Source organism: Nymphalis io, chromosome 14 (assembly GCF_905147045.1).
Source record: "Nymphalis io chromosome 14, ilAglIoxx1.1, whole genome shotgun sequence".
Taxonomy (NCBI): Eukaryota; Metazoa; Arthropoda; class Insecta; order Lepidoptera; family Nymphalidae; genus Nymphalis; species Nymphalis io.
This window is the reverse complement of record NC_065901.1, coordinates 413855-431171: the sequence shown is the minus strand read 5'-3', so window position 1 is coordinate 431171 and position 17317 is coordinate 413855. Positions and strand designations below refer to the sequence as shown.

Here is a 17317-nt window from a genome sequence, read left to right as displayed (position 1 = left end):
GAATTCGGTCAGGAGTTCATCATCATGATAATACGCGGTAAAAACATATATACAGATACTATTTGGATTATCAAATGATAAATAAATATTTTTTGTATACATACTTAAACGTGTTAAAAACACGTTAAAAATAACCTTAAAGTTTTTTAATAATCTCATTCATGTGTATTATTTGATATTTTATTTCTGTTCCTCTAATAAACTAAAGTTTGTATTTGAATAAAAAGTTACAACACACGTATAAATAAAACTGTTTTCATTAGTTCGTGTAATTATTTATGTTTTTTCTTGCTATTAAACTGAATCGTTTTACGTTTGTATGTGACGGACGACGCGAAGGCTTTTATTTGTATTAAAACTCATTAAAACGTTTTATTTTATCTATGTATAAGTTTACGAGCAATATTTAAGTAAATAAATACATCCTTAATTGCCGATGAACATTAACTCTATACATTACGGAGCTTTCTATTGTATTATAGTATTGTTTTATTTTGTATTATTTCTACTTACTGTATTGTAAGTATTCCGTATTGTATACATCTAAGGAAGGCGCTTTTGTTACCTCAGCTACTTATTATTGTTTTCTTCATATTAATATTTGAAATAATCCTAAGCGACTTCTTTACGATGTTAATGATGATAAACGCTCTATAAGAATTTATTTAATGTTTTTCATCGTCTATTATTTTATATTGAATTTTAATATACATACATTTACCCGATATAACTTGCGATCCATATTCTAGATTGTAGAGAGAAACTTGCGAGTTGTTTCAAGCGAGTGCACCATCTCAAGACCTATCGGATATGTACCGTACTGCATGCGGGCGGTGACGAATATTAACAAGAGAACAAATCAATAGATTAACCGCTTGGACTGAAACACCACCAAAATTGACTCACAACTCATAAGGTATTTACGCCTTTACGAAATTGGAATGGCCCGGCAATTGAAATAATCAATTAGTGACGTAAATTTCAAAGCCTGTATCTAGTTTAACTTTAGTCAATTAGGAGAAGGCCATACTAGCATATTCCAATGAAAAATGTTCGAATTTCAACTCAATCAGATGAATCATATTGAAATAGTTACGATATTAACAAACAATTATTTATATTTATTAATTACTATCTACGCGTCTCGTCTTACTTAATCACTGGTTCGAATTGCTAATTGTTATATCAACATGAAGCGCTTGAAAATTATTATGTTAAATGTTTAGCTCGGGATTTATGCTTTGTGTCAATTAAACTAAACTAAAGCTCTAATTTTTACTTTTTCTTTCTTTTAACAAAAAAAAATTACTGTGGTTATAGCGAGTTGTCTGTAAAAAGATAGATATATCGTTGACTTTTTATAGACATCATAAAGACTTACAAATATCTTATACAAAGCTTTTGTGTATTTGTTATTCGTATGTGTACTTATTATTGTTCGTTTTCTTTTGTTAACTTGCAAATAACTACATTAACTTACAAAGAGTTTTACTTAGGAATCACAGACAGACACTTCAATTTTTTTTGTTTGTCATCATTCATCATTTCAACTTTAAATATTTTATTACATTATATAAATTTAGCCAACTACATCCACATATTAGTAACGCAACCCAACCATTAATATCGTGGTGAACGTTGGTATTAGACAGGCGGCGGGCCGGCAACGCCAAATCCTATTAAAAGCTGTACCGACCCCAAATAAGGGTAATGATGATGATGAATTTGAAAGGATAGTAGATTCTAGCATGTAATCATTGTAGTTTGTTATTGTTATTTACAGATATTGCAAAATTATTAATATAATTATAAAATTTACATATTTAATGGTGTAGCGTTTTTGCATATTTGCATTAAATTGTCCGACGCAGCAATGTTTAGAGGACCGTTTAGATTATATATTTACTTAATTCGTTCAAATGTCGCACCTAACGTAAATAGCAAACACATGTTTTAATGCAGTTGTTGGTTTTATTTACACATAGCAGGAGTCAAAAAAAGGTATATATTAGCTCGGTTTTGCTTGAAAATGTGGTTTATTTAACAACATTGCTCCGTTCTTGTACTTAAGCGAATGTTTTAACATATTGGAGTTTCTTTTCAGTTCATGTATCAATTACGTGTTCGTAGTATTTGCGAAAACACTGTATATGGTGAATTATAAGGCGATAGCCCGAACACGTTGACCCAAGTCATGAACACCTTTAACAAATTACACAAATCGTACTTGATAACCAATCAATCAATTATCTATGGATGCATATTAGCAACGTAGATTACGTATATATTATCCTTATGTAGTATTAGCAAAAACTTAACATTCAAAGTTCTGAAGATCAAAAAAACATTTTCTTCGGCTTTTCAATCAAGAATATCAAAGTTTTTCGGCCACATCTCTTGGACTCGGTCGAGTGTTTGGTAATACAAGGTCATGTGGAAGGAATCTAACAAAGGGCTTATTCAATGGACATATACGTTAAACAGTGACAGAAAACAACTATGATGAAGTGCTTCCGCAATGAAAATCACATAAATGAGAAGCATCGCATGACAGGCGATGTGACTCCGAACCGGCAGTAACTACTTTGTATATAATCCTAGAAGTCACAACCATTCTGTTACGAGTGCACGACTGCGGAGAAATAAGAAGTATATTTCTCCAAAAATAATATCCAAAATAAAATAAAAATAAAGTTAAATAAGCCATTTTTGTATATATATATATTTCAAAAATGGTTCAATTTATTATTTTGACAAGGTCTTGCTTTTTAAGATTATTTATACGGGTCCTTTTGCTCAGTTTCACAAAAAATAAAATTATAATGAATTACTTAGTAGAGCCAAAGCCGAAGCACAGTCGCCCTAATACTACTATGATATAATATATGTGATATTTATAAATTTTGCGAAAAATCTACAGTGTCTCCCAAATAACTTCACAAAAAAAAAATTTTTTTTCCTCTTCTCAGCTGTTTACAGTTTTATTCAAATACTCCTGACAATTATAAACAGCGGCTTGAATGCTTAAGATGTGCTCAATATAATAATACTTTCAAATGCAAGTTCGTTCGTTATTATTTTAATGATACTTATGTTATATATATATATAATTATAATTATATTTAATAATATATTTTTATGTATGTTAATACATTTTTATTTTGTACAGTAAAAATATATCTGTGAAATAGAAATAGATTCTAATATTTGGTCTGATATTTGCGCTCATCAACTAATTCCTCGCTTGTGTGACCAGATTTTAACGTTACTAAGCCTATAAATCATTATAAAAATTAATATTAAGATGCTATTAGATTCAAAACAAAAGTCAAAATATCGATAATATATAATTAATTAAAATAATATATAAAAATAATATATTAAAGTGTACTTCCGAGATGCGCATACCGCCGATCTATCTGAATTTTGGTATAATAACCTATTTTGACCTCCTTATCACGAATATTAACGCCATTTTGAAAATGAACAACGAAGGCGAACATCTTTTCGTTTGGTGTGCATAATCGCATATTCCTAACCGATTTAGACCGATTTATTTTACCTTTCCCCTAGTTGACAGTTGACAGATGAAAGTTGACAGTTGACAGATTACAGTTGACTACGCTCACACTCACTCTAACACACGCACTTGCACACACACACACAGTGGAGAGGGTTTTATGTTGTTAAAAATATATGATTGACAAACACTTTCTGGGGAAAGCTAAAATAGTCTAAATCGTTTAGCAAGGATCGGTTCGAATCGGAGACGTCCTCTAAATTTCAGTTCGGTTCTTGTCAGCAGACTTACATTTAAGGTTTAAAATTTGTATCTTGTTAGGCACGTTTTTGGTACTTGTGTCCTTTTCCGTATCACTAACAACAAAACAGTAAAACACGAAAGTAACAAACTAATATATAAACAAACTTATCGTTTTAATATATATACATAATATTAGTTACCATTAGAATAGTAAAATAGAAATTCAAGTGCTATTACGAAAAAAAATTAAAGAATCGTTATTATTTTGTTATCGTTTACGAAAAACTATAATCTAATTAATTACTTTACTTAGTAATCAATTACATTATATATTTACACGTACATTGTAACGACCTGAATTAAGGCTTCGACCACCAAAAATAAACTCGTGTGGATTATATGGATATCGATCAAGAAGCCATTGGTAATAAATTAATAATCTTTATTTAACACTATTGTTCCGTATTTCATTTTGTATTAATACAAAAATTTACATAATTTCATTACTCTTCATAAAAGGGCACTGCTATTTTTTACTTATATATTATGCAGTTAAAAGCCGAAATGGCCCAGTGATAAGAACGCTTGATCCTTAACCGATGATCGTGGGTTCAAGCCCGGGCAAGCACCACTGAATTTTCATGTGCTTAATTGTTTGTGATTATAATTGATCTCGTGCTTGATGGTGAAAGAAAACATCGTGAAGAAACCTACATATGTCTAATTTCACTGAAATTCTGCCACCAACCCGTATTGGAGCAGCGTGGTGGAATAAGCTCCAAACCTTCTCCTCAAAAGGGGAGATGAGGCCTTAGCCCAGCAGTGGGGCATTCACAGGCTGTTACCTTACTTATATGTACTTATTTAAATATTTTTAGTTTTTCAACGACGTCACAGGATACTAAATTTCGAACAAGAACATTAGAAGTTGCTCAAATCCCATCAACAACAAAAAATATCTGATTATCTTTAAACAGCCGAATAGATTTTCAAACAAAATAACTAAATCAAAATCGGTTCCGTTCAGGCGCAATTAGCCACATAAATACACTTATAATAAATAAAAGAGGATTTTTTGCATCAGGTATTAAAATAGTTCAGTTTGAATCACTTAATATTATAAAAAGCAGCGTCACGTCAATCCCTGACTGTGTTAACGGCGACGGTTCGAATATTTCAAATAGAAATAACATTGGAGGTCTATCGCGAAATATTTCTTTCTGTATATACACAAAGCAATGCCCGTATTTTTATATATATAAACGGCTTTCTATACATATGTGGCAGGTTATACGGTTCTTTTCGGTAGAATCACGAGATTTTAAGCGCATTTTTTTTTGTTGCAACGAATTCTTAAAAAATATTAGATGTTATATACCCATGTTAGTAACCATGACTATATTCTTATTTTTTATCATATGTTTTATTAGTGTCTGTATTATTATTTTTATTGTAATATTTAGAAAGCAAAAGAGTGAATTGGTTATCTAATGACAAGTGGTCTTCAGCAGATATTAGCATAACAGGAAATGAAAACTGCAGCAACTGCCTGTCAACATGATCATTTGCAGTTGAAACATTTGGACGTTGGAGTAAACTTGTAAAAACATAACATCCCATCTTATTGGCTCCACTGGTGACGTGTGGTCTGGTTACTTTGGCTGAGATAATCGGAACTACGATTCAACAGAGAAATGCTGCTAGCATCATTGCCAGTATTCACAGTCATGATTGATGCAGAAACTATTTTAGAATTTGATTTATGAATTTATATAGGTCCTAAATGTAAATATTTCTTATGCAAATAGCGGAATAAAATATTCTACTGCCATATAGAACAATATTTGAGGTGGTTGGATACCACCAAGTAAGATGGAGATTATCTAGGATGGTATATCCTGGATAAATACTTGACCACAGTCATATCTGACAGTAAGTAATGATGTTTCTGAGATGAATCGCGCTTGTCTAAAATGTTTTTTCTTTTTATCAACATTACGAAAATATCAGAAACCGGATGGACTGCAGCTATCCGTTAGTTATTTGCTTGGATACAAAATTTATAAACTTAACATCTGGTGCGCTACTATGAAACTGTAATATTTATATGTATATATATAGTAGTTGGTACGTATGATAGTGATAATAAATGAGGTCATATTAACAAATATGTTTTGTTACGACGATGGCGGATATTTAGTTTAGGATCTGATACACGGCGCTTTTGTCAATAGCATATTCTATATATTTTATGGAAGAAATAAATATATATTCCACATTTACGTTGGCTCATTGGCATTAGAAATTATCAAATCGGATCAAGTTTTTTATTATTTTTATTATACTCATAATTCTGCGGACAAGACTGCGTCGCTTTATACCATCAGGTTATACTACAATAATATCTTTAAAGCTGTTATGAAAAAGTCTTATTTATAATATTATGTATAGTCTAAGTTTCTCGCTTCATAAATCCTCAGTGCAGTGATATATATTAAGAAGCTCTTTTATGTAAACATAAAAACAAAGTTGATGATGATATAAAATCCCTGCCTTAATTTATGCTCATACTTATGCCTCGCTCGATCGCAAAGTTCTGTATTTAGCATAAGATAATACTCAGTTGGCTATGAATTTAGGTCACGATGAACTCCTTGGAGCACAGCAAAATGAGCTTGGTGAAATATTGTGAGAATTGTATAATAAATAAAATTCAAGCGACATAATTCTTTCTTTAGTAATATATTCATGTTTTGAAATCACATGAAAACGCGATATGATTTTTGTCGAATGGCAAGCAACTTTTTCATTTTCTTTCATAATGGCACCACTTTGATTGGCTTCTAAATGGAATAGTTTTCCGCTCTATTCTTTAGGTCTTTCCTTAACTTACCTAGTTGTAGACACGGGCTGCTAACGGAATTTGGTGAAAATTTAGCACACAATGGATGTTTAATTCATAATTCTCAGTTTAACTACGTCTTTAGTCTTATTGTTTTATATTATATCTAGGTTGGAAGTTGGCAATGGTTACGGTCCTTCAGACACGAGCTTTTGTGTCCAATTACTATATCTTAATGTCACTTGTACAATTTACATGCACAGGTTTTAATCGCCATGGATGAAATCGAAAAAAAAAGTTATCTTCATCTCAATAATTATATTCCTTATGATATGTTTGATGGCTAAACAATGACATCTATAACTCATTCTTGAAATTTGATAACATTGTAACTTCATCAACATATATATAACTTTATCAGCTCTCAAATATATGGTTCTCACATCAATAAAGGTTATTTTTATAATAAAAGTATTTCTATGTATACAATATGTTGTATAAAGATGAGGATAAAACATTGTGTAAAAGTCTTTTCCATGAAAAAATACATATAATGCTAAAAAATATTTGGGGTTTATGTCACAACCTTGTTCCAGTGCGGGTTGGTGGATATACATGTGGCAGATTTTTATCCGAAACATCATGATTTCCTCACGATGTCTTTTTTTTATTCTTTTTTTTATTTTAAAGAGGGTTTTTTCTAACTACGATGTCTTCCTTCACTGTCAAGCACGAGATTAAATATAAACATAAACTATGCACATAAAAGTTCAGTGTTGCTTGCCTTGCAACCGCATTCTTCGGTTAATATTCAATCATAATCTAACCACTGTACAATCGTTCTTAGAATTAAAACGAACGAAAAATAATGATGATTAATTCAAATGAACAGCGAGCTACTAGAATTAATACGTATAATTACATTAAATTGTACAACGAAGTATTGGACTGTACAGTAGCAGTTTTTATCAGTCAAAAACATCAGACATTAAAAGCTTTAAGCGAACCACCAAAAGTCACGAATTCCAGCCATTCGTTTAAGTCCAAAATAGATTAAACACAAACATGAAATATAGCCTAATATAATTGTAAATACGCCTATTATTAGACTGGATAAAGAAACTAATTTAAAAAGTAATCTCTCATTTCAATTGCGACCTTACTATGTGGAGTTACGAAATAAGTTACTGTTTTCAATTAAATATTTACTCAAGCTTTATTGCACACAAACAAAACACATTATCATAGCGCCGGATACACAGCAGGTTGATATGGGGCGTGCAAAGGGAGCCTTATCGCCATAGCAATCTCTTCCCAGAAATAAATATTATAATTATTGGCCTCTTCCATTTAATTGGTGTAGTATAAATGCGCATATTTTAAACAAACGTATGCTATGCTATTTGGTATGCTTAATAAATATTTTTTTTTTATTACCAAACGTAAATGGTAAAACCCTAGATTACTGATGACGCCCTCCTGACTGATTTCAGCCACGGCGGCCAACGTCAAGATAGAGCCAACTGCCCATGAAGTGTTATAGTGCACAAGTGTTTACACAAACACAGGTGCACTCTCTATTCCAACATCTTATAATCTAATGGGATGAACAATCTGATACAACTGTATCGTGTTCAGATTCAGGACTAACTTCATCACATGCTTTCCGAGGCAGGATAGTGCACTCACTTCTAATTTCCTGACTCCGGGCTGCCACTAAGATTTTTTTGGCAGAAAATTCCATTATTAGCCTCATATCTCAGCTACTAGATCAACGAGGTAAATTACTGAGATGTATTAGACATTGCAACGTGATCGTATCATCAATCAATATAATCATTCTTATAGTGTCGCTGACGAAACCACAATCTGGTTTCTTATTTCTCATTTCAATTTATGAACAGACATTTATATCCACAGCCTTAAATTATATCCATAGTCTTAAAATTTATTTTTAATATAATGGTGTTAGTTTATATTCATTATATATAACTGAGATACCCAATGGTTATAAAATTAGAATCTTAACAAATTATCGCTGGTTTAAACCCAGGCAAACACCATTGAATTTTTATGTGCTTTATTAATGTTTATAATTCATCTCGTGCTCTGCAGTGAAAGAAGAAATCTTAAGGAAACCTGCATGTCTAATTTCACTGCACCAACTCGCATTGGAGCAGCGTGGAATAAACTCCAAACTTCCACAAAGGGAAGGAAAAATCTAAGCCCAGCATTGGGACATTAAAAGGCTCTTACTATACTAAAAATATTCAAAGGACTATATCCAGATCTGTTTGAAATAAATGTGATTAGTATAAAGGAATAATTTCTCAACCCACGAGCGAGGAAACACAAGGTTAAAGCAAAAAAACTTATCATTTTTGAAAAAGTCAAAAATGTATTATGTATTTAGTGCGCTTCTAACATAACGCGGAAAAAATTTCTTTCTTGAAGTAGGTTAATAATTAACATCGCATTTCTTAAAGCTACAATTACAATTATTATTCATTAAATAAATTGAATTGAAACTTACGATTGTACGACCTTTTGCTTGTTCATTTTAAAATACATCAATTTAAAACCTTTCTTTTATTATTTTATAATAGAAAAATTTACTTTATAAAAATACGATAAAATAAAGGTAACAAGAAAAATATATTATTGCTAGTGAACAAAATATATGATAGCGTGTGATCGAAGTTCAATTTTTTTTGCTGTCTATTTTCGATCTATTATATTTTTGTGCCTATCTGTGGCATTAGAATTTGGGTACATTTTCAATGTTGATATGTTATATCACTATCTCGTTGGTCTATTTATATATTATACCGAAGGTATAAAAAGCTGCATAACTCGAGGTCTTGTGTTTAAATCGCGACTCAGCTCAATAATAAGTAGCAGCTGCCAGATGGGAAATTGGCAGCGTTATACTCCTGTGACTCAAAAATCACATAAGGGCTTTAGTCCTGCACCTCACCACTTTCTGGTCTTGTCAGATTGCCAATTATGCTTTGTGGCACGCATTGACGTTTCAAGAAATGGCGTTCTTCATTACCCTTGCTCATAGGATCAAATGACCATTAATCGTCAGATGGCCCATTTATTCGTTTAACTTCCTAAAATATTATAATTAATTTAAATCTAATAATAACATAAATAACATTGAAGTAAAGTCGAGTCCAAGTTTTCTTTTCTTTAGTCTTCAGTAAAGTTGTGTAAAAATTGTGTCATAGCAATCAAAACAATGCAACTTAATCAATCTGTGTTTTAAAATTAAAAACAGTTAAATATCATATAACATATTTATTATTAAGAAAACATTTATTATTATGTGTACAGACTCCACCTCCAAGTATCTCATTTCTAACCGTAGTTCACAAAAAAATCAATGTTTCCAGACGAACACTTTAATATCATTTAAATAATAAATATAATCTGTAATAAAAATTAGTAAAAGTAATTAAAATATAACAAATTATAGCGCGATTTAACTTACTACTAACGCCATCTATTACTTGACATTGTGCTAAACATTTTCAAGAATAAAATGATATGAACGTACAATACTTGATGACTTAAACATACAAGCTGTATATATTGTTCGTATTTTTTAAAATCAATAAACACACAACTACTTCAGAATACTTGCTAGAAGGGATCATTTTTGTAGTGGTTTCCTGTGTGAGCGTTAACTGAATAGTGTCTAAATTGCCATTGAAGGGTTCGCCTTGCTGACTCATCTGAGCCGTAGATTGCGCCGATTCATACAAGAACCATTCATAATTTGTAGGATTGGAAATTAGAAATAGTAAATAAATACAAAATATAGAATAATAATTCATCAATAAATAATTTAATGTATTTGCATATTCGCTTAATTTTATCATAACTTTGCTGTCTCTTCAGCCTAGGGGTCCTGGATTCAAAACCGCATTTTATTTGTTTCATAGATATACAGTAAAATAAAGGTAACATGAAAAATATATTATATTAAAGCTAGTCTTGAAAGTGGTATACAGCTCAGTATTTTTTATAGCTGTTGATGTTTGACCTTATTCATTTTTTTGCCTATCTGTGGCATTAGATTTTGGTTACATTTTCAACGTTGACGTGTTGTATGACTATCGCTGGTCTAGTTATGCACTAGAAAAAAAGGCTTAAAAGGCATAACTCGAGGTCTTGCCTACAAATCATAATTCAAGTCAATAAAAAAGTTATTGGGTTTTTCTGTCCAGAAATTCTCACTAGCCTTGTCAGTGCTTACATTCCAGTGCGTCGAAAAGCACGTAATGCCGTTGGTCCTAAGTCTGCTCTTTTTTAGTATTGCGTCGGGTTTAAAGCTATGTAAATAAGACTTGGAAATTTGAAGTTATCTTAGTAAAAACAACGTAGAAAGATTAAACAAAATCACTTTAACTTTAGTTCTTTTTTCATATAATTGGTAGGTGAACGAGCAAATGGACCACCTGATGTTCACCAACGGTCATAAATATTGGCATTGTAAGAAACGTTAACCATCGTTTACATCACCAATGCGCCACAAACCTGGGGAACTAAGATGTTATGTCCTTTGTGCCTGTAATAACACTGGCTCACTCTTTCTTCAAACCGGAACACAATAGTACTAACTACTGCTGTTTTGCGGTAGAATATCTGATGAGTGGGTGGTACCTACCCAGACGATCTTGCCCAAAGCTATACCACCAGTGATTCTATTATGATTATGAGTCAGCTGTAATAGGCTCAATATTTTAACGCAGTTCCGGAGATTAAGTAAACACTTTGAACATAAATTAAATTCATCAGTCAATTTTGTTTATTATAAATTATCATAGCAGAAAATACTTATAGTAATAAAGCGATATTTCAATAAATCAATATCGTCTGAGGTAATAAATTCACGAGTCGCGAATTGGTTTTCAGCTTTCAGCTTCTTGCATCAGTATTTTTAAGGTCTTGTTTGTCGATCTGAGTTTCATTTCTGCGTTGCCGCCTGTCGTTCTACGAGTATATACGTCTTAAATATTTGAAATTGAGGTTTTAGGCATTGAAATATGACACGTTTCTAAACAAATGTTAAGCCTAGATGGTCCAATAGTTAGAACACATAAATTTTAACCGAATTTTTCGTGCATTTTTTTTTTTTTTTTATAGAATAGGAAGGCGGACGAGCATATGGGCCACCTGATGGTAAGTGGTCACCAACGCTCTTAGACATTGGCATTGTAAGAAATGTCAACCATCGCTTACATATCCAATGCGCCACCAACCTTGGGAACTAAGATTTTATGTCCCTTGTGCCTGTAATTACACTGGCTCACTCACCCTTCAAACCGGAACACAACAATATCAAGTATTGCTGTTTTGCTGTAGAATATCTGATGAGTGGGTGGTACCTACCCAGACGAGCTTGCACAAAGCCCTACCACCAGTAAAGCCCTTGGAAGCACCATTGAATTTTCAAGTGTTTAATTTGTGTTTATAATTCATCTCATTTTCGGCAATTAAATCAAATCTGAATCCTTTATAAAACATAAAAGCATTACATTTACTTATTATTGTCAAATTAGAAACTATACATAACAACAAAACCAATAAGCAACAGAACAAATATTACTACAACAAAAATCCCCAACTCATCTACTCATCTATAGAATGCGTTAAAAGAACTCAACCGCCATTGTTTTAAAAATAGCCGCTGTTGTTAAAAATGGGCACGAGGACATTGTATATAATTTACACATTTTATTTCTGAATATTATATATAATTAAGTGAGAAAATCATTCAATTTCTGTTGTAACTAATGTTATATTCAATTATATTATTCATTTTTATTTCGCAGTAGTAGAATTTTCCAACATTTTCGTAAAAGCGACTATACTTCAACCGTGCAATTATTTGTCTCAGAAAATAAATTCGAATTGCCACGAAACGTCGTTGCTGTTACTTTCTTTCGCACAACGAGCTTAATGCTGCTTGATCTAGGCTTGACCCATAAAAACTTTTACTCGGAGCGAAAGAATACTTTGTGAATATGCAGTTATAGTCGGTTAGTTCACTTAGTTTTGTCGCCACCGAGCTTTTAAACGCGCTACGGCGAGAAGAAAGTTTTAAAAACTCGGAGTGAACCTACCGAATACAGATTCAAATAAAACTTCCGATACCGCCAATCCCAAGCTCCGGAAAATAGATCACGAATTGTTTTATAGGTGCTCCCATAAAACGTGTTACTGTGTTTCATTCCAAATGTAAAATTTTATTTTCATCGCAACCAAGTCGGTTATGGAATTGAAATATTTTATACTTTCACATAGAATGCCGGATATAAATACATACCGTTGTTTTGAAATGTGAATAATTTATACCGAAAGCAAATCAGTGCTGTTCTGTAAGAATTCACTTTGTATCTCACTCGTGAAATTGTAAAAACTCACACATAGCTAAGCATACTCACTCTCATAAATGTTATTAATTTTATCTTTATGTCATATAACGCTTTCTGATAATTCTTTTCGTTTTCTACATATATAGCCGAGATGTCCCAGTGGCTAGAACGCGTGAATCTTAACCAATTATCGTGGGGTCAAACCCGGGCAAGCACCACTGAATTTTAATATGCTTAATTTCTGTTTATAATTCATCTCGTGCTTGACGGTGAAGGAAAACATCGTGACGAAACCTGCATGTATCTAATATCATTGAAATTCTGGCACAAGTGTATTCTATCAACCCGCATTGGAGCAGCGTGATGGGATAAGCTCCAAACCTTCTCCTCAAAAAGGGAGAGGAGGCCTTAGCCCAGCAGTGGGACATTAACAGTCTGTTACTGTATTATAATTGTTTTCTACAGAACAAGAACAGTTTTTAAAATAATATTCCACGTGACATATTTGTGTTTTCAATAGAGATTATTTCATAACATTATACATGTGTATAATGTCTCGGAACGCTAAACGGTGCGATGATGTTATTCGTAACTGAAACAATTAACTTTATAGTTTATTACACCAACATCACACATTTTATGTTACAATCCTCGATATATGTTTATTTATTTATTAAATATTTGATATAAAGGAATAGCAAGAATGCGGGTAGTTATTATATAAGGTGTAAAATATCTATCTATTTCTATACTTATATTAAAAGAAGATATTAGATTTTTTGTATGTTCGTTTGTATTAGATAAACTCCAAGATAACTAAACAAATTTTAAAATATATTGTTAGGGCTTTGTACTGGTGGTAGGCTTTATGACTGGTGGTAGGGCTTTGTGACTGGTGGTAGGACTTTGTTTACTGGTGGTAGGGCTTTGTGCAAGCTCGGCTGGGTAGGTACCACCCACTCATCAGATATTCTATCGCAAAACGGCAGTACTTGGTATTGTTGTGTTCCGGTTTGAAGGGTGAGTGAGCCAGTGTAATTACAGGCACAAGGGACATAAAATCTTAGTTCCCAACGTTGGTGGCGCATTGGATATGTAAGCGATGGTTGACATTTCTTACAATGCCAATGTCTAAGGGCGTTGGTGACCACTTACCATCAGGTGGTCCATATGCTCGTCCGCCTTCCTATTCTCTAACAAAAAAAAATCTGTCTGAATTTTTAAAAAAAATATTTCGATACGAAAACAGCAAAATATTATTGCCAAGGTAGAAAAAAAATCCTATAAAATATCAATTAAGATAGATAATTATAATTGATCAAACTAGACGAAAGCATTTGTATCATATTGAATTCATTTTACTTTAGACAATTATTTACTTTTAGTAGTATTTGAATTTTTTGTTGTATAAAAATTCTAAATTTTAAACATTTATTACCTGATCTTAGTCTGTTTTTAAGCCCTAATTTTAGAACATTACTTGGACCGTCCTTATAATGAGTATTTTTAATGTACTTTGAAAAGCTATCGTACCCTTTCTAAGGTCATTAATACAAAATTGTATAAATATGTCAAGTCAAGAAAAATTTACAACCCCAGTTAGATCGCAAAGTCCATATTCTTCCTGGGGTTTCTTTAGTAAAAAACACGAATATACTATTGAGAAATTTATAAATAAGTCGATATTAACTGACATTGCGGGGCCAACACCAATGAATATTCATGAGCTTATTGTTGTTACTGGCGTGAACCCGCAATCTCAAGGTTGAAGACTGAGCAGCTATCTATATGACATTAGGTTTCCCAGTGCTAAGCAAAGGTCTCCTCTCTTCGTTTTGGCGACCGGTTTTGGAGCTTATTCAACTACGATTCACCAATACAGGTTGAAAAAAAACAGTTTTTAATTAAACCATGTATTGAAATGCAAAAGTACAAAAATAAGCTCATTCACACACTTTCAAAAGAAATTAAATAAAAGCTTATAAAACAGGCTCGAGTGATTTTGTAATTGTCCGATGTTCGTTAAAGTACATTTATTTGCTCGCCGGTTGATCTAAATTTATCCGCGTGACTGACAGTTCAGACGAATTTCTTCCATATATTTGTTCTTCTGCGAATCAATCATGCCTACACCGAGTAATCCCTTTACTCAATCGAATGAACACGGAGACCTTTTGGCGCCAAGGAATGAATATATACGTTACATGTTCTCTATATACGAATGATTAACAGTTAATTGAACGTACCTAAAGTAAATGTAACCTCGGTACACAAACAGATTACTTACCTAAATTCACTTCGTTCCGGATTTTATCCAATTAAGACGTTTAGAGCTGTCTTTATTGTCTTACGAGAAACTTTCAATCCGAGGACTAATTCTATTGTGCGCCGGTCCAAGTCGCGTCTTAAGTGTGCCAGATTTTAAGGTGCTCTTAGGTACAACACGAGGGGACTTAAACAAGTTTACAATTACTTGTAATTGGTTCTTAGACCCCGAGCTGACGTCGTTTCGTCTTGGCAGCTATTAAAGTACAGGAAAATTTTTATATAACCGTTTATATCCTTACACGGGGTAATTTTGGCATTTTTAAATGTCAGTGTTTAACATATTTCCTTACGAGTTATTTTTATACATTATGTTATATACGTACGTATGTTTAAAACTAAATTGTTCACCTTTTTTGCGATGATAAAATTTCAAGATTGAATTTATTGCTTCGTTGGTGCATGTAACGTTTGCGTGTAACTAATTGTAATTTTTTTAATAAACATTATGAACATAATGTATCTTAGAGCTGAGAGCTAGAGATCTGTCAAATAAAGAAAAATAATCAATTCAAGGAATGTAAATTGGATTTAAATTACATAAAACTATCTAGTTTTATTTTAAAAAAAAACTATTTTAACCGTCTGAGTTTCTTTTAAATATATATTAAATAGAATTCTGAAACGAAATGGCTCAGTTATTTAAATACGTGAATCTTAACAGAAGATTGCGAATTCAAAACATAACAAAAACGGTTAACCTTAACACACTTCGACTTTTTTCACAATAACAGAGACCTTAACCGAGTAAACATTAACAGTCCTCCTAACTGCATCTGAACCACGATGGTCGATCGCAAACAAAAATAAATCCTAAGAGTTTTAATACTATTTGTGATCGATAAATTGTGTCCAATAAATACTACATGAAGAATTGGTGACAGAATTTTACGCGTAATCGCTTTCTTGACGATAGCTCATGGAATGTTTTTGCCGGTGATTCCGCACCCTCTGCGTGGATGAGTTGTTAATGTGCTCAGTTGATGGATCGTATGTGTACGCAAACAGATGCACTCTCTATTTTATAATCTAATTTAAAGTTTTATCAAAATCTGTTCATTGGTTTAACCATGAAAACAAGAGACAGATAAACAGAATTATTTTTGCTTTTATAATATTTGTTTAGATAGGTTATAGATTTTTGTTCTAGTTTACGATTATAATATTAAATCTTGTTACAGGTATCATGGATTCGTAAACGCGATTTGCACATTCTCACCGTGGGTGTGCACACATACAGCAGCGATGCGCGGTTCGCAGCGCTACACGCGGACGGCTCCGACGAGTGGACGCTACGTGTGGCTCCTGCACAGCCTCGCGATTCCGGCGTTTACGAATGTCAAGTGTCTACTGAACCCAAGATCAGTTTATCGTTTCGATTAACTGTCGTTGGTTAGTATATGTTATTTATAAAATAGTCTGTTAAAGTAACAACCTGTAAGTGTCCCACCGCTGGGCTATGTTTCTTCTTTTTAATGAGAAGATTTGGACCTTATTCCACTACGCTGCTCCAATGATGGTTGGTGGATACAAACGTGACAGAGTATCATCCGACATAATGTTCAGGTTTCCTTTCAATGGTTTCCTGTACCGCTGAGCACGAGATGAATTATAAACTCAAATGAAGCACTTGAAAACTCAGAACTCCTTCAGCCTTAACCTAGGCTTAAACCCACTTTCACTTGGTCATAGTCTCTCAAAAATGATTCGTTATACAAAAATAACACTTTTCAAATAAAAATCCAAAGTTTGAATAAAAGATAACTTATAAAAACTATTAAAAGATACTATTATTATAAATCTGTTTGAATGAATGCTAAGTAATTGAAGCTATTTTTCAATGACTTTTATGCAAAAAATGTTTTCATTTTGTTGAAAGCCTATTTCGTTTACTTTGTATTTTATAATATTTTTCTGAATTTTGTTGGTAAACTTAAATTTAATAACAATAAATTAATAGAAAAGATATAACAGCACTTTCGTATTGTGGAAATTATTCAG

At 32.4% G+C, this 17317-nt stretch overlaps 1 protein-coding gene across 1 annotated transcript in view; it reads left to right on the top strand.

Annotated features, from left to right (window-relative positions):
- The window catches only part of LOC126773135 (hemicentin-2-like), a 52977-nt gene that overhangs the window by 20601 nt on the left and 15059 nt on the right, over positions 1-17317 (top strand). Inside the window, exon 4 of the mRNA XM_050493760.1 lies at positions 16498-16708. Within this exon, the coding sequence (XP_050349717.1) occupies positions 16498-16708 (211 nt within the window). The remainder of the gene's footprint in view (positions 1-16497; positions 16709-17317) is intronic.